The sequence below is a fragment of the Rhagoletis pomonella genome, unplaced genomic scaffold (genome assembly GCF_013731165.1).
Source record: "Rhagoletis pomonella isolate Grant_MI unplaced genomic scaffold, Rhpom_1.0 Rhpom_scaffold_00013, whole genome shotgun sequence".
In the NCBI taxonomy this organism is placed as follows: Eukaryota; Metazoa; Arthropoda; class Insecta; order Diptera; family Tephritidae; genus Rhagoletis; species Rhagoletis pomonella.
Window position 1 is genome coordinate 24160953 of NW_023458567.1, and position 20515 is coordinate 24181467.

Genomic DNA, 20515 nt, shown 5'->3' on the forward strand with positions numbered 1-20515 from the left:
GTTGTGCATATGCGTACATCAGAGTGGTGGCGTTTCGCTGCTTTAGACGTACTTATATTAAAAAAATGCTGAGTGGCGGGGAACCTCAAAATAGGCACTCTTTGCTGATCACTGATTCCAGTTGCGAACACAATTTTTCCAGCCGAGTGAAGTTCAAATCATAGAAATTAACTAAATTAATTATATCAACAAGTATTTACTTCCTTTTTTCATAAACGAATGGCCCGTGTTTATAAATTTTTAAATTTAACGAACTTATTTATTCAAATTATCGTAGACAAAAATGCAACCATGTGCCACAATCATATGTTTTTCGTGATTGCAAATTCTTGCTGGTTAAAATTTTTTTAGCAAGAATTTGCAACTTATCTCAGGAGAACTGTCACTTTGCGCTCTCAGTTTTTGAGTGATGGATAATTTTATGGTCTGCACGATCGCGATTTGGGCAAAAATCATTATTATTGGTACAAATTCGTAAAATTTTTTTGCTCGACGAACAAACCTATTTTGGTTCCATAAATGATCAAACAACGCATAAATAGAAAGAAACGCACAATCGATTCATATGATTCAAACTTGCGTACTGTACATATAACAGAGTATATAGCAATTTGAACCAACACTCACAATTGATGCATTAGGGTCTGAAAGGCATAGGCATTCGTTTTGCAGCGATATAGCTGTTGGATATTCGATGAATTTTATCCCTTTTGATAAATGTAAAACTTTCGAATTGAACTATGTACATATGTAGCGCCAGTATGTCAGGTTGTGAGTAGCATCCAAGCAACATAAGCGTAATGGTTTGATTATGGCAACTTACCGTAACTCACGGCTCTCACTTATGTAAAAATTCTGTTAAATGTATGTTGGTTATAATCAGGCATGGGCAGAGAACGAGCACACGCTCAAAGAGCATAACCATCACGTGTACGTATGCAAGCAAGAGCGTAACGATGAGAACGCGTCAGCATGCAAAATGAATTAGGCACACTAACACATTCTCACTTTTAGCGATCGCTTGTTTGAGGTAGTGCCCACCTCTGGTTATAATGGAAAAGCCGAAACTTAACGTAACTGACGGCCACGTCGAAGACTGTTTCATTTTGATTCTCTAAGTTCTACGTTCCGTTAAGTTAAGTTAAGTTGCCATAATCAGGCTTTAACACCTCACCAATCTCCTAGCAACATCCAACAAGTGTTGCATAGCAGGGTTGTTGCGAATATTCGCATTCGCATTCGCAACTGCGGAGCTTCCGCATTAATTTTAACATTCGCATTCGCAAAAATCAATGCGGATCTTTTGCGAATGCGAATATTGAAGGGACCGAAAATTTCAGTTATTTTTTTTACGAGTTAACCTTGGCCAAATATTTTTTATTCCGAAATAAAAGTACTTTCCGCTTATCCAAATTAAACAAGTTTGGTATCCAATGAAAGAGGGCTTAAATAGCTTTAGAACTTAAATGTCTAAAAGAGGAAAGCCACACATTGAAAAATATTTCAATAAAAAATGTTAATTAGTTACCATTGAACAAACATTGAGTCAGGTATGTATTTACATGAATTTCTTTAGTATTAAGTTATAAAAAAATATAAATAGAGGTGGTAACCTTCATTCGATATTTCTGTTTAAAAGCTATTTCAGTCCTCTTTCTTTGGATACCAAACTTGTTTAATTTGGATAAGCGGTTTCTTTATTATCCGGATAGGACGTTTATTTCGGAATAAAAAATATTAGGCCAAAATTTAACTCGGAAAAAATAACTGTTATTTTCGGTCCCTGGAATATTGTGCAAGTTCACAGACGTCTAACCAGTCACAGAAGAAAGCATTAAAAATGACGTGACAAATTCCGAAACAACCAAAATAATGACAATGAAGAATTCTTTCGAAAAAAAACGGTGTTTAAACAACGATTGTGCCATGATGCTAGATTGTGAAGATGAAAGTCAGGAGGATATATCCGACATTTGCAGCCCCGATGAAATTCTCAAAAAGCAACTGAAAGTCCTCTCAACTGGTGCAGTGTCAATCGAAAAGGATTTAAAATTTTTCCAAGTTTCAAGTTTTTCAAGTTTGTCGCCTCGAGCGAGTAGTTATATAGTGGCGCAGGTTTGATTTACGATTTACTAAAAAAACATTCAGTCTTATCATGAGTTTAATTTTCCCCCAAACCGGTTCACTTTTCACGTTTGGTTTTCATGTACATATTTACTATGGGCGGAATACAAATTTTCGGGTGAATTTTTTTTCCGGGCAAAACTCAGGATGAAGCAGATTATTAAAAATTATTAACCTTTCCATTTTTTATTTACCTAAATCACCTAATTTAACCACCTAAATTATTTCTTAAAAATACATGACATCCGCATTCGCATCCGAATCCGCGGATGTTAGCTTTTAAACATCCGCATCCGCATTCGCATCCGCGGATGTCTAAAATTCCACATTCGCAATATCCCTATTGCATAGCAACGTATGTGTTTGTTTATTGGTAACAGGCCCACCTAGGGCTCGGGACTCCCGGGATTCGGTACTAGATGCCTTACTGTGAAGTAGAGAGCGCAATAGTTCGGGTAAATGAGTCAACGAAGGTCTTTATGTAGTATTGACCTACACAACACAATCCTTGTGTCTCCGAATGAGACTGTGACACTTACGGCCAGGGCCTTCGAGAGAAAACTCGGGCCCCTATATATAAGTTGTATTGGCGAAGGTTTTTATTATATTTTATAAGGGACATTTTTATTTTTCATATTCTGTGTTTAAAAATTTACCTCTGAAAAATGCAGAGCTGATTTAAAGGACAGTTAAAAAAATAAAGGACAAAAGGCGTCCTTTATTTTGAAAAAAATTATAAAGGACAGGGGTATAAAATAAAGGACTGTCCTTTAAAATAAAGGCAGGATGATCACCGTACCCACACTTAAACTTTATATTCTTTCTAACTCAAATAGGCTCAGAAAATAAAACTTACGTAGAAAAAAAAACGCGAGAATACTATTATTTCAAAAAGGAACGAGTCCGAAAGAAGCAGAATAAGAAGGTAAACGAAGAAGATTTTATGATAAATAATAAAATCTAGTACTATTATTAACCTTCAAAATGCACTCTCGAATGGTGTTATAAGATTTTTCCTTCAAGAGTTACGGCCACTTAAATTGCCGTGTCCTCGAATCTGACATCACCAAACCAATTTCGAAGATTGATCGAAAGGAAACGGATCGCAGAATACCAAAGTTGCCAAACAGAGAAAATTTCGATTCGAGTCGAAATGCAGAATAGGGCTGAATAGTCTGAAAATACAAAAAAAAATGCATTAATGAAATCTTATACACATTAAATAAATAAATTTCAATAATTTGTTTACCATTTCACAAACCGAATTACCAAGAAATAGAAACTCACCGCGATGCGATACAGAAATAAAAACCAACAGGGCTGCATTTTCTTGGTAAACAACACAAGCGATCAGAGCAAACTGATCCGCAAAATTATTTTGTGAAAAATAATAGTTGAAACACATGATTATCACATTAACTCATAAGTGCAAATTATTTTTAGTTGCATATAATTGTATTACCTTAGCATTTCTAAATGTTTTCTAATATTCATTATTTTGGGACCCAAAAGCAACCATGCGCTCAATTTCTTGTGGGGAAATTTGGTCCCCATAAAGGACTTTCACCACGAAACAGCTACAAAAACAAAAACCTTTTCTACTGTTATACTGTGCTCATAAGGGCCACAGATACTCGGCCCAATCGCGAAATTCACATGAACAAATATTCCCAAAAATTATAAAGCAAAACAAAAACAATTTTTCCCAACTCGTTTTTGTTTTGCATGTTAAAGTATGGGAACAATTTATTCACATGGAATTAGCGATAGGGCGGACTGTTTTCAATGATGGGAATCGCAAACACCAAAAATAAATATTTATTTATTAAAAACATTAAAATTTTATCGTTCACTTCTTTAGCGTTTGTTTTTGTTTTGGAAAATTATAAAGTCAACTCAAAGTAAAAGAATCAACATTGAAATGCGACAAAACAAAAAGAACAAGAACTTCGTTGATAAGCAAAACTCTCGGAAGCCAATAATTGCATCATGATTTGTTTTCAAATAAAATAAATTGTAAAACAAATTTTAAGCTCAACTAATATTTTCACCTTGCACAATTTGAGAGTATTTCCTTATCACCGTCAACTATAGTTTCTAAACTTTCTAGTGTTGGAAGGCAAGTTTGGTCCTTGTTTAATACTTGCCGCACGTTAATATTAATACGTGAAAAATCTAAGTACTTTTTAAAGGGTTCCCAGTACGATTCGTCGGCAACTTTTTGGTACAACAATGTGTCTATTCCAAACGCATTTTTTTCTGTTACAAATTCGGGTCCGATTTTCGGTTTTTTACAACTCGGAGGATGTAAAGTTTTTGCGGTCGTTGTAGGTACTAAATTATTCCACGGTTCATCCCGAGCTTTCATTACTCGGGGTACTGCATGATAGAATAGACGTGATTCACCAGACATTACAAGCACATCTCCGCTGCGTAAGTAAATGGCTAAAGGTGTAACTTCTTTCGTTTTTCCACCAATTAAAAATATGGCTGTTTGTCCGAAGCTAAATTAAAAGCAAAAATATAAGACTTTAACCAAATATTAGACATAAAAGTTGCATCAAACCTTATCGAAAATAAAGGCGCCGTCCTGTTAGGTTCTGAATGATCAGTATGAGCAGACAGGGTTGTGCCTATTGGATAAAAATTAACAATAGCTGCTTGTGCTTCATAGTCTTGAAAACCTAAGGCATTCGCAAAATATGCACTAAGCGACGCAAGGTCTTCCGGGAATTCACCATGTTTTTCTTCTGCGTACTTTTTTGAATCCCAATCGTGGTGGTATCCAAGCGTAGACCACCGCATTGAAATGCTCATTCGACGAACTTCATCTGGATCGCTACATTTTTGAAGAGCACACCACCAATCTTTTAATACATCGTTGGGAAAAAGGTGCGGGTTAAGATTATTTATATTTGGATGTCGGGGGTAATCTTGAACACATCGACTAATCCAGTAACGTTTTCCTTGTAAGGTGAATGGATTCCGTATTACAATAATGCCTGAAGAGGAGAGTGCGAAGCAGAGCCATTTCTTCGCTGGTTCTAAACCAGGAAAATGCTCAATTATATCTTGAGAACTTAGATCTATTCGTCTAACCTACGAATCCATAAAATTTTATAACGAAATTGAATGTTCAGTCGTCCCGTAAAACTCACCTCCGCAGTTGACGGTTTGCTATCGAGATCAATTACAGAGCTAAAGTCCGGCAAAGGAGATTTTCTTTTAAAATATTTAAAGCTCTCTGTAAACATTCCAATATAGCCAAAACAGTTAACTAGAAATGCCGAAAATAGGAATGGCAAAGTCCACTTCGAATTTCGACCAAAATCGACTTTTTACTCCTGAAAGTCGAATTTTAATGATCGACTTTCAGTTTATGGAAGTCGACTTTTCACTTTCGACTCGACTTTTTTTTAAATTTATTTGCCAATAAAAACTAATCCTCCGACAAGCTCGCAGAGTGCTGTTTGGTCGTATTTAAAAAAAAAATTTTCAATAAACCTGAAGTGAAATGTGAAGTGTTGTAGCGAAATGAATTTTAATGACAGTACAACAGTACAAATCATTTAAGAGCAGCGCATTAAATTATTATACGAAAACCAATTCCTCAAATTTGTTAATCGTTTGTCTCCACAATCTTCAGTTAATAATGAGGTAAGATAAACATATTATATTATTATTATATTTATTTTAACAATTTCATGCAACAAAGTTTTTCTGCTTGAGTTTATGTAAGTTTTAACAAACAGTCTTTGGTTCGAATTTGACCAATCCGTAAGGTATAAAATTTTAAACACCGCTAAAAACGTTGCTGGTAGGATTCCAGTTAATATGCGACATTAGTCGTGTGGATAGTCCCAATCCACTAGCTGTCTGGGCTACTCCCATATTTATCCATGCTTATAAAGTGGCACATATATTTCTACCAATACCCGCCAGTTCTGCTCCATCGGAAAGGCCACATTTTTCAAAAGGTTGTCCGTAATTACCAAATATTGATTCAACATTTTTTAGAATTTTTTTTTGAGAATCAAAAATTTTTTTTCAAAAATTTTCATGCTGTATAACTGGAACAATTTTCGAAATTTTTAAAAATCCTTGTGTCTATTTTTTTTTTTTACCTAGCATTGAATTTCACTAAATTACAGTTTATTCTAAAGACCACTGGTAAATCATGATATTTTTGGCGTATTCTGACTCCTATATTTATAGCTAATATATGAGTTAAATGAGTGTACTTAATACATTTTCTTTTATTAAAAAAGTCGAACAAAGTCGACTTTTCTTCGTGGATCGGCCGACTTTTAAAGTCGACTGTGCAGAGTTGATCAAAAAGTCGAAAGTCGACTTTCTAGAGAAGTCGAACTACCCTAGCCGAAAAAAACATCGATGCGTCAAAAATATCGATGTTTTGCTTCGATGCATCGAAAATTATTCACTTGTCCTGTGACAATCAGTAACTTTTTTCTCCGGGGCGAGGCGGGGCGAAAAAATTTGCTATGGTGTAGGCCTGGGTAACGTCGCAAATTTTTTGGCGCTGACACACTAGCTACAGCGCCACTGTCGGAATCAGCACAGTGTGTTGGCGCAATTGCGCCTCTTCAGGCTAAAGCTCATTTCCTTTATTGCTGCATGCGGCACCAAAGTGAATTAATACAAGGTGATATAGGTTGAGAAAAAACTCAAGTATATCCAAGTTCAAAACCCAAAAATACAGCAAACCCATCATTTTCACATTCAGAAGGACCGCGACGAATTCTAGCAACACCACCTTGTATAAATTCGGCTTGTGCTGCACATTTAACAAGAGACACTTCTATTTCGTGTGTTCTTAACTGGTTCTTTGCGACACCCGGTGTTGTCAGTGTTTTGGTGTTGAACTAAGGTGAATTAATACAAGGTGGTATCGATTGGGCAAAAACAATTCAAATATACCCAAGTTCAAAACGCAAAAATACAACAAACACATAATCGCGGCTAATTTTAGCAACACCACCTTGTAAAAATTCGCCTTGTGCTGAACATTTTACAAGTGCTACTTTGCTTTTGTGTGTTCTTCGCTGGTTCTTTGCGCCGCCTGGTTTTGTCAGGGTTCCGGTGTTGCTGGCGCCATTGCGTTACTGAATTCTGAACTTCGGTGTCGGCGCCAGTAACTCAGTTCTCGGTATCAGCGCAATGGCGCGGCGCCGCACTGTGTTACCCACGGCTACTATGGTGTAGAAATAAATTAAATTTTGCTTTGCCAAATGCTAAGTAAAATTTTGACAGTTGAAATTCTTAAAATTTATATTTGGTTTATAACTAGCAAGTAACGTACGCTTTTTTGTGCTTTTCAGCTTTCATTTTCATGCTCACTCATTAAGGTAAGACCGCACTATGCGACTTCAATTGTGATTTCCCGAAACCTGCCAAAGGTAACATGCAAAGATCTTTTATCTAGGCGACGATATAACATTTAGCTTAAATATGCATCTAAATAAAATATAAATGTCATTATTTTCGCAGTTGAGGTATATGCCAGGCGAGTAACAGGTAAATACATACACATGTAAGTATACCTAAATTACAATGTTGAGCTTGTTGCAGGACCAATGCCCGACGCAGTTATGTCTTTATTTAATAACGGCTCTATGACAAAATATTCAAGAAATATATTCTTATGGCCTTATTCGTAAAATATAAAGTAGCTTTAAAAAACGTTTATAAACTGAAAAATGTATGAAAACGTCACTTTATAAAGCTCTTTAAACCTACTTTATTTTTTATGAATAAGGCCATTAGATTTTATTTCATACATTAATATCGCCTGATTTTTTTTTTAATAAATACCAGGAACAAATATTTAATAAAAAACTATTTCACTTAAGCTTAACCAACTTTTAGTTACTCGGATCTAATTTTGGAACGCTTCATGAAATATTTTCATAGACAGTAAATGCAATCCTAGGTGCATCGTTAATGAAAAAACAACATTAATGAAAAAACAACATTATTTTCTATTTTTATTATTATATATTTTTGAAATAAAAATACTCCACCTTGTACACCAGAAAATTTCTTTAAACCATCTTGCGCTGCAGTTTGTTTATATTATCTTTACGGTTACCGAAATCACCAACCTCAACGTAGTGGCCACAGTAAGTTCGAGGCTTTCTTGAAGTGGGATCCAACAGTGAATATTTCGTGCGCCAAATAATCAACGCACTGAATATTGTGCGCTTTGTGCAATTTGCGTTCGATCACAAAGTTGTCAGAGTTTGGGACACTTTGATGGTTGTGCTTGACAATTCCACGTTTGTATATCAATTCACGAACTGATATAAGATTTAGATAGCCCAATGTAATATAGGGTTCGGCAATCCGTAGCATATTAATGGTTGCCTGGTTCAAGTCGATGAACAAACCGTTGTTAATGTAGCGAAGATGGAACCACAGTAAAACTTTACGCACTTTTGGTGCAACTTTGTTGACACCGCAGATAAAGATCACAAAAGCCATTCTGCGGGCACGTACTTAATGAGCGGGAAATGTGGTTCCACTGCTCGCATATGTCGGTTTGTTGAAGAGTGCTCTCAGAGAGCAGGTGTGTGATTGCAGCTTTTCGACGTTAAGCTTTCCTTGCATATTTGGGCTCACATTTTTTGCTGCACAGAGGCGGGTGCGTATCTTGGCTGCAACAAGAAAGTGGTCCGAGTACATGTTTGGGCCTCGGAGTGTGCGTACGTCTAAAACACTGGAAGCGTGCCTTCCGTCCGGATTTTTAGGACCTAAAAACCTATAAGAAGGCAAAATAAAATAACGAAATAGACTATAAAAGGCAAAGTAGGCAGAAAAAGGCACTAGAAATCGCAAAAAAGTAAAAGAAGGTACTGAAAAAGACAAAAACCGAAAAATAATAAAAAATACATTTATTTTAGTAATGTTTATTTTACAAGTAAAAAGAAAAAAAACTATGAACTACTTTCATTATATGAAAAATTTGTACTTTGAATCTTTGCCTATTTTCTTCTTTCGAGTTTTTGACTGACAAAACTTTAATCTTTAATAGTTGTAGTCATGATCAAGGCATATTAAATAAGGTAGAAGTGATTTTGACATTTCTCTCTTTTGAACACCGCCTATAATGTCAACGCTTTTATCAACTTGCAATGTTGTGTGTCCAGACCACCATATATACTATAAATGTAGCAAAGCTATTTATGGCAAATTCTAGATATCAACCTCGTTGTAGGCATCATACCAAAGAGATACAACTAGAAGACTCTAGATGTCGCCCCGCCAGAAGAAGTTAAATATTGCGCCTAAATATATGCCATGCTACAGCGGAAATGGACGACACGCCATTTCTTTAAATAAAATTAACTGCTGCTATATGTATGTTTTTTGATAACTTTTGATTTTGAAATTTTAGCAAGTCATTATAAACATTTATGAGATTGAAAATGAAAAGCGTGGGCCGCATGTAATAGACCTGAATTGATATGAAACGTAATATATGTATGAATGTGGATATATGAATAACGACCGCTTAAAATCCATCTAATGTTTGTACTTGCTCTGTAGAAATTTTAGGTCTATGTTATATAGTTTGACTATTGTCAATTACATCGAATGCTTTGTATTGCATGCCCTCCACGTTTTTCGTTTTCAATCTCATAAATTGTTTATAATGACTTTTGCTAAAATTTCAAAATCAAAAGTTATCAATACAAATTCTATGGGACTGAGAAATACTATTTTCTAATTTTTAGTCAATTTATAAGAGCGTTGGTTATTAAGAAGTTTTCTAATTTTATTTATTTTCATTACAAATTCAATTGCGTGCTGTGGAATCAGAGAAAGCTAAATCGTGGACATTCTTAATCGAATATACTCTATCTCTTTAGCAGAAAAAAAGGAAATTTCCATAAAATCCTTTCCCTGGTAATCAGCATGTATCAAAAATAGCTTTAACATTTGTCGCATTAATTTGTTTCCATATTTGTTGGCCTGTATGATGAGCTGTATTTTTATAAAACAATAATAAACATTAAATAAACCAAGCCGAATTCATATAACGTGGTAAATACAACAGTTACTTGTATTTTGTTTTTGCTTTTAGCGGGCCATTAACAAAATATCAGCTATTCTTCCCCGAATGAAAAAGGGAGACTCTCATGTTTTCACTCATTAACTAGCGAAATGCAAAATTTTCAAAATCAAACGCTACTCACAGCTAATGAAACAACACCACCTTATATAAATTCGCCGTGATATGAACAAATAAAAAATGTTTGAAGTTAGTCAAAAATCGCGTTAATTTGTGAGATTTTTTTGTTGCATTTTTCTATACAAAGTATTTTCGCACACTTTTTTGTATGGAAGAAACTGCGTGAAAAAATTATCAAAAGCAAGTCCTAGCCACTTCTAACTTGCACTTTATTATGATACAATTTATTGGGCTACTACATACTCAAAAAAAACATGTCATTTAAAAGTAGAGTCCGACCTGATTCCAATTTTTTTTCAGGTACCGATGCCGATTAATCGGCTTATGGGGAAAGATGCCGATGCCGATTCCATAAAAAATTACAAATAAATGCATTAAGTCATAAAATCAGTTAATTTAACGGAGTTAACAAAACAAAAGAAAACAAATAATTGAATTAATTGGCTTTTTATGCAACATTACGTACACATGTATGTACATACATATGTATGTGTAAAAATAAATCACATTTATGTACATTACATAAACATTTTTTATATTGTGATAAGTAAGAAATATTTAGGAACAACAAATTTCATTTCGTTTGTACTAAAATACACTCTTTTGCACTCAATGCATACGAACTTATATGCTAGGTATGTATTTACATACATATACATAGTGGTCCACAAAATAAAATAATTGCGATATTTTGACCGGTTTTGGCATTTGGCATTTGTCTTTTGTTTATTTAATGTTTATTATTTTTTTTTATAAAAACTAGCTAACAACAAACACCATATAAATTCAGATTTCAAACTTTGTACAAAAATTAGAAAAATTCTGCTTATTTTCACCAAACTTTCACACTTTTTAATAAGAATTTTGGTATGCAGTTTTGTAGACCATTTAATTCTAGTATAAAATGAAGTGCAAGTTTTAAGCTGCTATGAAATTCCGTAAATTTTTTTATTTTATTTTTTGCGGAAGTGTCCTCCATATAAAAGACAAGTAATTTTTAGCAAAAAACCGACTTAAAAAAAATATATATGTATATTTCATGATCCAATGATCGGATCTAAACCAGATTAGTATGGGACCACCTGTGAGACACTAGTGTTCCGATGCAAAAAGAATTATCGAAATCGGTTAACGTGGTCCAAAGTTATGCGGTAACATACATAAGAAAAAAAAAATATTCCGACGAACTGATAACCTCCTCCTTTTTTGGAAGTCGGTTAAATATTAAAATTGTCGAACATACTTTTGTATGGAAAAAACGTGAAACACCTTCAACAAAAAAAAAAAACATAATTTTTGTGAGCTGTCTGCAAATGTTTTTTGATGTTGGCTTTTGTCTGTCGCTTCACCTGAACATATGAAAAGAAATTCCAAAGAACCGGCGATGCCGATGCTCAATTTTGTGCCGATACTAGCCGATGCCGATTAATCGGTCGGACTCTATTAAAATGTTGAAAATTTGTATGAAAATTTATTGAATTCTCCCGTGTTATGCACGAAGTTTGGAAATCATATTTTTATGTTTTTTGTTGTAGGATGAATCATATTTTTATAAAAAATTAGCGAGAATAAATTTAAATAAAAATTGTTGCATATGTATATTGTAAAAAATTCTCTGTGCCAGACTTTTTGTCGGCAGTGTATATGTAAGTGTGCAACAGTCGGTATTGAGCTGGTTTCCAAAAAAATGCAGACACTGAGAGAACCCGATTCGATTACGGCGGTTACCTTCGCGCCAATTTGTGCAAAGAACTTTCGAAATAAAAAAAACTAAATTTTTAAGATTATTTTGATTTAAATGAAAATATGTCATGTTCTTAGTACAGAAGTGCAATTTTTGAAATTTTGTACAAACTGTTCTTCATTAAATTTATTTCTTAAAAATTTTGAAAATAGTTTAGTACTAAGTATAATAATAAATTTTTACTGTCTACAACTTTGCTGAGAGAACCATTAATATATATTTTATTATTATTATTGAAATTATTACCAAATTTTAATCATTTAAAGATACATAAGATTATTAATTATTTTATTATTATGAATGGAATATATAATATTATGAGTACAGTATTTCATGAACTTTTATTATTTTATTTATATTTCTTGAGGATAGTTGGCATTGGTTTATAATATTGTATAGGTGTCTCACGAGTGCGTTTAAATCCAGATCCAATAAAAGTAGATGTTGGTCGTTTTATGGGCACTGTTGATGGGATAACTTTTACTTAATTATTTTTAAAACAATTATATTGTATGTTATTTTCATAAAGTTATTTGTAGTTGTTATGTTATTCTCAGAAACTCATTAAATGATTATAAAATGTTATTTAATTGCATGAATTTTAAAAGACATTAAACTGTTAGAAACTTAAGAGTTCTCATATGTGTGGTTAATTATAAGAGGAAAAGCAAAGTAGAGAAAGCACTTCCTGCTCCCTAGATAATATCTAACAAAAGCTTTAAACTTAACTTACCTTTAGCATATGGTAAATATACTGGTCGCTTTATAAAACGACTTTGATACACATCCCCTTCTTCGTCTGACTCTTCGCCCCTGAAATAGAGTTCAAATTTATTGGTAATCTTATAAAAAGGTTTTCTTAAGACGATTTCGCCTTTCGTATTAATATCTAACCGAAACTACCGTGCGCTGAGGTATTGAAGAGATATTGAAGAAAAATAAAGTTTTTTCTAATAGCCGGCCGCCCCTCGGCAGGCACTGACAAACCACCATGGAAAACAGCTTCCCATAAAAATACAATCGCCGCCGGAGTCGGCGTAAAATTGTAGGTCCCTCCCTTTTGTGTGACATCAAGGCGCACGCCAAAAATCGGAGGAGAAGCTGGGCCAAATATTAACATACTGTTAAAGCGCCAATCTATTATTATTATTAAACAACCGAAATTAGAAGTTTCAATTATTTTTTAACCGACTTCAAAAACTGGAAAAGGGTTATCAATTAATCGGGATGTATTTTTTATGTACATGTACATACATACATATGTATGGTCACCCTCATGCCAGAAGCATGAATGTGCAAGTTTATCAGGTTTGAGTTGTGGGTTGACTTGATTAACCCTTTAGATAGAACATCTATATATACCTATACCAAAACCCAGAAAACCATGCGTACCCGGAAAGCACATATTTTAAAATTTCAATTGCATAAATGTAGGGTTAAGTCTCGTAAAAAAAAAAAACATTCAAACTTGATTTTCCAAAATTTTCATTTTTACACATTCATGTTTCTGGCATACGGGCGACGATAAAGTTTAAACAGAATCAAATCGCTCAGAGAAATTCGTCGGAAGAAAGTTCGTTGCCAAAATTAGAACACACCGCAGTTTATGAGATTGCACACAACCAATGTGACGACGAAATTCGTCTGACGAAATTCGGCAAGAATTTTATATTGGGGTAGTTGAGTTGGGGTAGTGCACTGAACTTTCAGTTGTGCCACATTTTTCACTACTACTCTTGATGTGTAGTGTTGAATTGCAATATATCGACCTCACTACTCGGCAAGAATAGATTTATTTTTAATTTTGCCGCTGCCGCAGGTCACAAAATCAGCTCTCAGTAGAAATGGGGCTTTGTTTCCCCATTTTTCTATCAGATAATTATCAGCAGGAATCAGAATGGCAAAATTTGGTGATTTATCTTTTCGCTTTTGTATTTTTAAATTTTTTATCTGTCATTCAATTGATGCGAATTTCGGTTCTGTTATGTTTTACTGGGCGAAATGTTGCGGCGAATATCACCCAACGGCATCGCTCCGACCGACGAAATTCGAACAGAGATTTGGTTCTGTTTATACTTACATACATATATGTTACCGGATAAAGGTTTAGCCACACACATCAGTGCCGTGTCAGTGCAATATCAGTGTCAGTGAAAAATAAAATATCGTTGCCTCAGTCTCAAATAGAGTTCAGACACACCCGGCACAGCGCCGTTTTTTATCGTCAGTGCTACTTCAGTGTTCGTTCCGTGCTTTTTAAATAAGTCGGCAACGATATTTTTCTGTATTTCACTGACGAGCTAACGTTGTTCTATTCAGAGTTGGGGGTAGTGCACTAAACTTTCAGTAGCTAGTAATAGTGCAACATTTTTCACTAGTACTCTTCAGTACTGGTTAGTGTTGAATTGCAATATATCGACCTCACTATACAATAGTTATAGGGAAATAAAAAGTTTGTTCACTAAAATTAACAATCGAATAGTGAACGAAAAAATTCTTCAGCCTAGTGAAAAATGTTTTTCTTCACTAAACTTGATAGTGAAAAAAATCCAACACTAATGTTAGTGGAACACAGAAACTTTCATTAAATTGAAAATTTGAATATTTTTAATAATGACTCAATTCCAGGCAGGTAGGAAATTTTTGCGAACCTTGTATTGTTATTCACGAACCCGCCAAGAAGAGGATTAACAAATAACTGCAAATATTTATAATGCATTCAATACATCCTTACGATTCGCCGCGATTTGTTACGACTCTCCCCATGCAATATAACCAAGGCACTAAGAAAGTACGCACTTTTATTTGCAAATTATAGGTGAAAGAAGACTGATTCATTTGTTCGGCATTTCTTCTTTCTCGATTTCTTTCTTGCAAGGCGAATTCATATATTCTTATCACGAATTCATATATTCATGCAGTAGCAAGAGTATAAAAACATAAAATTACCTTATAAATTATACGCACAATTATCACGTTTATGCGTAGTCTAATTCACGAAATCATTTCATGGATCTGAGTAAAAACTCAGTGCATAAACTGCATTTCGCGTATAATTGAAATCAAGAAATGGTGTTCATGCACTCAGATTCTACTCAAACGCATGAAATGATTTCTTGAATTTGCCTACGCATAATGGTAGTAAATGACACAATTAATTACAATAAACACATCATTTTGACATAATTCAAGCCTTAAACGTTGCGACCGTTGGTTCAGATCGATCCGCAATCAAGTTGCATATATTGCAATTTTGCAAGCAGTCTCATCGCAAAATCTCATTTTTACAATTTCATAGTTTCGGCTTACATTTATAAAATTCAACGAAAGCACGTACATATTTCGGCTGAGTTATCCATTTTAGGTTATTTAGTGAACAAAATAAACGCCAAATAGAACGAGTTTGTACAACATAACCATTAATGTAGCGACGAGTTGTACAACTTGCCAGAAAATCAAAATCAAGACACAAATTCATTCAACAGGCCCACAAACTGCGCAATATAGAGCAAAACATCACCAAGTTGAACCAACGGTCGCTCCGTTTATGGCTTTATTTAAGAAGCACCGGGGCCAAAATTTCAACTGCTCCTGTAACACTACTTATATATGAGGTGATAGAGGAAGCACAAAAACTACTATACAAAATTATACGCACAATGACAAACATGAACAAATGTACAACAAACACATCATTTTTGATAAACAGTACAATTCGCATTGATATCAACGAGCAGGCATGCTAGCGCTAATTAGATTTGTTTTCCTTTGTAGTACATATCTGTGGTCGTAAGCAATAACCGCCTAAGTCGACTTAAGAAAGAATTGAGTTATATATGCTATTGTTTTCTGCAACTATTATTCCATGTCTACGTGAAACTCCCATCTCGTTACCTATTCTATTTAAAAAGTTATAAATGAAAATATTTTGGTTTCCCATAAGGTTAACATTACAATCCAAATCTTTAAAGCGCTTTTTCTCGAATTCAGGTTTTACGACTTAGGCGATTATTGCTTATGACCAGAGATATGTGCATATATACACTGGCGGCAGAAATAATAGACTCGTCGTACTTTTATGAGCTTTGACTATATTACTTTAGTTTGTTTTATGTTTAATATTTTTGTAGAAAAGCCTAGGTAGATATTCATCAAACATCACATAAGTCCGCTTTTCAAACCTTGAACAAAAATTATAAAATTTCGACAAATTTTTACGAAATTATCAAAATTTTTATTCAACATTTTTAGAATTATATTTGGTATACAATTTTATAGCCCATTCAATTTTAGTATAATAAAGTGCAAGTTTCAAGTGGCTATAAAATACCATTGATGTTTTGACAAATATTTTTGTTTACGATGCTAGGCATTCTCTTCCATATAAAAATATTGTCGAGCACACTATGTATGGGAAAAAACGCGTGACAAATTTTTGGAAAATGTAAAAGTCCAAAAGTAACGATTATTCTGGATCGACAAAAGAAATATAAAATAACGACATTTGATCGGAAAAAGAGAAATCCAATTTTAACGGTTAAATTATGATAACCGTTATGGTCACTGGTATTCATAATAACGACTTGTACATACCTGGGATCCTCTTGTGAATCTTTATGGTGTTTAAGTAAATTTAAAAATTTGGATGGTCCTTCACCAGGTGAAAATTTAGTTATGATAGACCTGAAATAAATTTATATATTTGCATGTATATCCATATGTGTTTATATGTTTTTTTATACTTTATCAGTATTTAGTAATAGGACAAAGAGCGACGATAAGAATACTCACCTTGAATATTGTTCAGCTGATTTCGGGTCTATTTCCATAAGTTCACGGAGCTGTCCCTGCGAAACCTCATCGTTCTTATCTGGCACGAGATATTTGCGGATTTCAGCTAAAGCATATGCCACACGTGCATGCGCCTCCGCAGGGGTAGCTAAAGCGCTGATTTCTATATACAGATCTTTGTGCAAATGCGCATGACGAGGATCGCCTGACTGACGGAGCTCCTCTTCTTTTTCACGATCGCGCATTGAACCACGCCCTTTTATAATAATCTTACACTGAGTTTCTTGGTGCAAACGACGTAATGTGTTACCCTTGGGACCTAGTAATTTTCCTGTGAAGTTGAACTGCACAAAAAACGGTGATGTAAGCTTTAAATTTTCCTATTATATTGGTTACCTTGGGGTATTGCCTAGTTGGTACATAAACCTTTTGAGTGACCTTTGTTGGCTTTTGCTGATACACGTCGGCATGGTATTCTGTGCCTGGTATGCGGCCAGTTGTATAGACACGCTCGAAGGCTAGAATTTTAAGATTAAATATTGTGTAGTCTTTACTTTAGAATTATGGAATCGGCTTTATTGAAAATCGCCTTTGGATATTTTAGCAAAACTATCACACTTTTCCGGGGATGCTAAGAAACAAATATGTATAATTAAGATAACTCATGCAGCGTTTTTGCTGCATTTAAAATGCAACATTTAGCACTTTCGAACATACATATGTTTTCGAAGAGCGTTCATGCTATCGCATTTAGCAAATGTACATTTACGCGAGTTCTAAATCGGAAGCTTTTGACAACCAGCAGTGTTCCAGACGCTTATTCAGTAACCGGAACGACCCAGTTGAATTGTGCCGGGTACAACGTGCACCGTCGAGATCGCGAGCGAGATAATGGTGGTGGCTTAGCGTTCATCACGCACCACACCGTGCAGTATCGTCTTATCGAAGCAGACATCGACCGCAGGGATACCACCCTAGAATGTCAGGGCATCGCTATCCGGTCAGGCGATGTCGAGCTCGAAATATTTAATATATACATACCCCCTGTCACCTGCTGCCCGGCAGGATATCACCCTGATATAGGTGCGCTCCTCAGAGGTGAAAACCGTATGGTAGTAGGTGACTTTAATGCGCACCACGATCTTTGGCACTCAAGCCTGTCAAACGATCGTAGGGGAACAGACTTGGCTGAGCAGATAGACGATTCGACATTCTGCACAATGAACGACGACGCACCCACCAGGATTATGGGTAACTGCAGTAGCTCGCCAGACATCACAATAGTCAGCGCTGGTCTGATAAACAGCATAACGTGGCGACCTATGCTGACTCTAGCATCAGACCATCTACCCATAGTCATCTCGATTGATAAACCAACCGACTTTGCCTCCGCCAAACACCGTACCTATGTCAACTTATCTAAAGCTGACTGGAAAGGTTACGCGGAGTTTACTGAAAACACCTTCACATCGCTCCCCACACCAACCGACGTCCATCTCGGTGAACGTAAGTTCCGCAGGGCTGTCACTGCTGCTGCAGCCCGCTTCATACCGGCAGGGTGCATATCGGACCCACGTCCAAACTTCCCTGCCGAAGCGGCTGTTATAGCCAATGAGCGTGATAGCCTTCGTCAGGCCGATCCCGGAGATCCCCGTATCAGGGATCTCAACGCGGAGATTCGGCAACTTGTAAACGTACATAAGCGGAAGAAGTGGGAGGAGCATCTGAAAACTTGCAACTTCACCTCTGGTGTGAGCAAGCTTTGGTCAACCGTGAGGTCATTGTCTAATCCGACGAAGCACGACGACAGAGTCGAAATTTCCTTCGACGACCATGCTTCGTCGGACCCGGAGCGATGCGCGAGCTATTTCAGCCGGCAGTTCATACTGCATCCTCCGGTGGACAAAGCCAAGCGTCGAGTGACCAGAAGGCTGCACAAACTGCCAACAACTTGTGCCCCCCTTGCTTTCACTTGCGGCGAAGTTCAGGTGGCCATCGGGAAGGCGAAAGCCTCCAAAGCCATGGGTCCCGACGGAATATGCATGCTGATGCTGAAAAATTTGGGTCCTGCGGGGGTAGCGTACCTAACGGAGGTCCTCAATTTGTCAATGGCCACTCTCATCATCCCAGACATCTGGAAGGTGGGGAGAGTGGTCCCACTGCTCAAACCGGGGAAACCGGCAAACAAAGGAGATTCGTATCGTCCGATTACACTCCTTTCCCCGGTAGCGAAGACACTCGAGGCCTTGCTACTCCCGTACTTCACAAATCACCTGACCCCAGCGAAGCATCAGCATGGTTTCCGAAAAGTGCACAGTACAACAACAGCACTTAACGCCATAAACACTCAGATAACTCGTGGCCTTAACCGTAACCGTCCCTGTGAGAGAACGATTCTAGTAGCGTTGGACTTGTCAAAGGCGTTTGACACCGTCTGCCATTCCACGCTACTAGAAGATATAGAGGCCTCCTCTCTCCCACAGAGGCTCAAACGGTGGTCGGCAAATTATCTAAGTGGTCGACATTCGTCGGTAATGTTCAGAGACAAAACGAGTAAGCAGCGAAAAATAAAACAGGGGGTTCCTCAGGGTGGTGTCCTTTCCCCGCTACTGTTTAACTTTTATATTTCAAAGCTCCCTCAACCACCAGAGGGAGTCTCGATTGTCTCCTATGCCGACGATTGCTCGATTATGGCGACTGGGAATGGAATTGATGACCTGTGTTCGAAAGTAAACGGCTATCTCTCCGAACTTTCTCGCTTCTTCACTGCAAAGTGTCTAGCCCTCTCCCCTACGAAATCCTCCGCGACCCTGTTCACAACCTGGACGAAGGAGGTCAGGCTACCGCTGGGGATTCACGTCGATGACACACCAATTCCGACGGTGAATAACCCCAAAATACTCGGAGTCACATTCGACAGCCTGCTCTCCTTCTCTGCGCACTCAACCGCTATTGTCAATAAAGTACAGAGCCGCAACAAGGTCCTCAAGTCGCTAGCCGGCAGTACTTGGGGCAAAGACAAAGAAACGTTGCTGGCAACATACAAGGCAATAGGCCGGCCGGTCTTGAACTACGCAGCGCCAGTGTGGTCGCCAGGGACTAGTAGGACGCAGTGGACGAAGCTACAGACGGGACAAAATACGGCACTTAGGACAGCGACGGGATGCCTCCTGATGACGCCAGAACATCACTTGCACGGCGAGGCGCAAATGCTCCCAGTTAGGGAGCACAACATAATGCTCTGCAAGCAGTTCCTGATCGGGAGCCACAGAAGTGGCCACCCAAACAGACACGCACTACACTTGCTCAACTTCGCTCCGGCTACTGCAGCAGGTTAAACTCCTACTTGAGTAGGCTGAATGAGGATGTGCCTAATGAATGTCCGGCATGCGGAGAGACCCCACATGACTCGAACCACCTCTTCGCATGCCCGGAAAACCCGACCACCCTAACGGCCCTGTCCCTGTGGACAGATCCCACAGAAGCTGCACGCTTCCTAGGGTTGCCGTTAGTGGAACTTGACGACAACGACTGAGATACCAACCGATCTGGGCGGGGTTGTTGTAGCCGCTACAACAACAACAACAACCCAGATTAATATCTGGCCAAGGACTGTCACTCCAGCAACACTCCCCAAAAAGTCT

The 20515-nt window shown here is 36.9% G+C and overlaps 3 protein-coding genes across 5 annotated transcripts in view; all 3 read right to left on the bottom strand.

Annotated features, from left to right (window-relative positions):
* Positions 1-4137: 4137 nt before the first annotated feature.
* LOC118749024 (nucleic acid dioxygenase ALKBH1) lies at positions 4138-5481 on the bottom strand. Of its 2 annotated transcripts, XM_036483825.1 has the most exons (4): positions 5283-5481; positions 4863-5223; positions 4691-4757; positions 4138-4628 (listed from the first exon to the last, which is right to left on the bottom strand). In XM_036483825.1, the coding sequence occupies exons 1-4, from the start codon at positions 5376-5378 to the stop codon at positions 4172-4174; spliced, it is 981 nt and encodes a 326-aa protein (XP_036339718.1). In that variant the 5' UTR covers positions 5379-5481; the 3' UTR covers positions 4138-4171. The 2 variants fall into 2 exon arrangements, with proteins under 2 accessions (XP_036339718.1, XP_036339717.1); XM_036483824.1 differs by having other exon boundaries at positions 4691-5223; positions 5283-5479.
* A 2766-nt stretch (positions 5482-8247) lies between these two features.
* LOC118748401 (60S ribosomal protein L7-like) lies at positions 8248-8625 on the bottom strand. Its single transcript, XM_036482774.1, has one exon. The coding sequence runs from the start codon at positions 8623-8625 to the stop codon at positions 8248-8250; it is 378 nt and encodes a 125-aa protein (XP_036338667.1).
* A 3712-nt stretch (positions 8626-12337) lies between these two features.
* Positions 12338-20515, bottom strand: part of LOC118749025 (KH domain-containing, RNA-binding, signal transduction-associated protein 3-like) — a 21218-nt gene continuing 13040 nt past the window's right edge. Inside the window, exons 2-6 of one of the 2 annotated variants that reach the window (XM_036483828.1) lie at positions 17268-17389; positions 16872-17215; positions 16674-16763; positions 12814-12893; positions 12338-12542 (exon numbers count right to left, since the gene is read on the bottom strand). In XM_036483828.1, the coding sequence (XP_036339721.1) occupies positions 12430-12542; positions 12814-12893; positions 16674-16763; positions 16872-17215; positions 17268-17389 (749 nt within the window). In that variant the 3' untranslated portion in view covers positions 12338-12429. Of the gene's footprint in view, positions 12558-12813; positions 12894-16673; positions 16764-16871; positions 17216-17267; positions 17390-20515 lie in introns of both variants that reach the window. The other variant, XM_036483826.1, reaches the window with a different exon arrangement.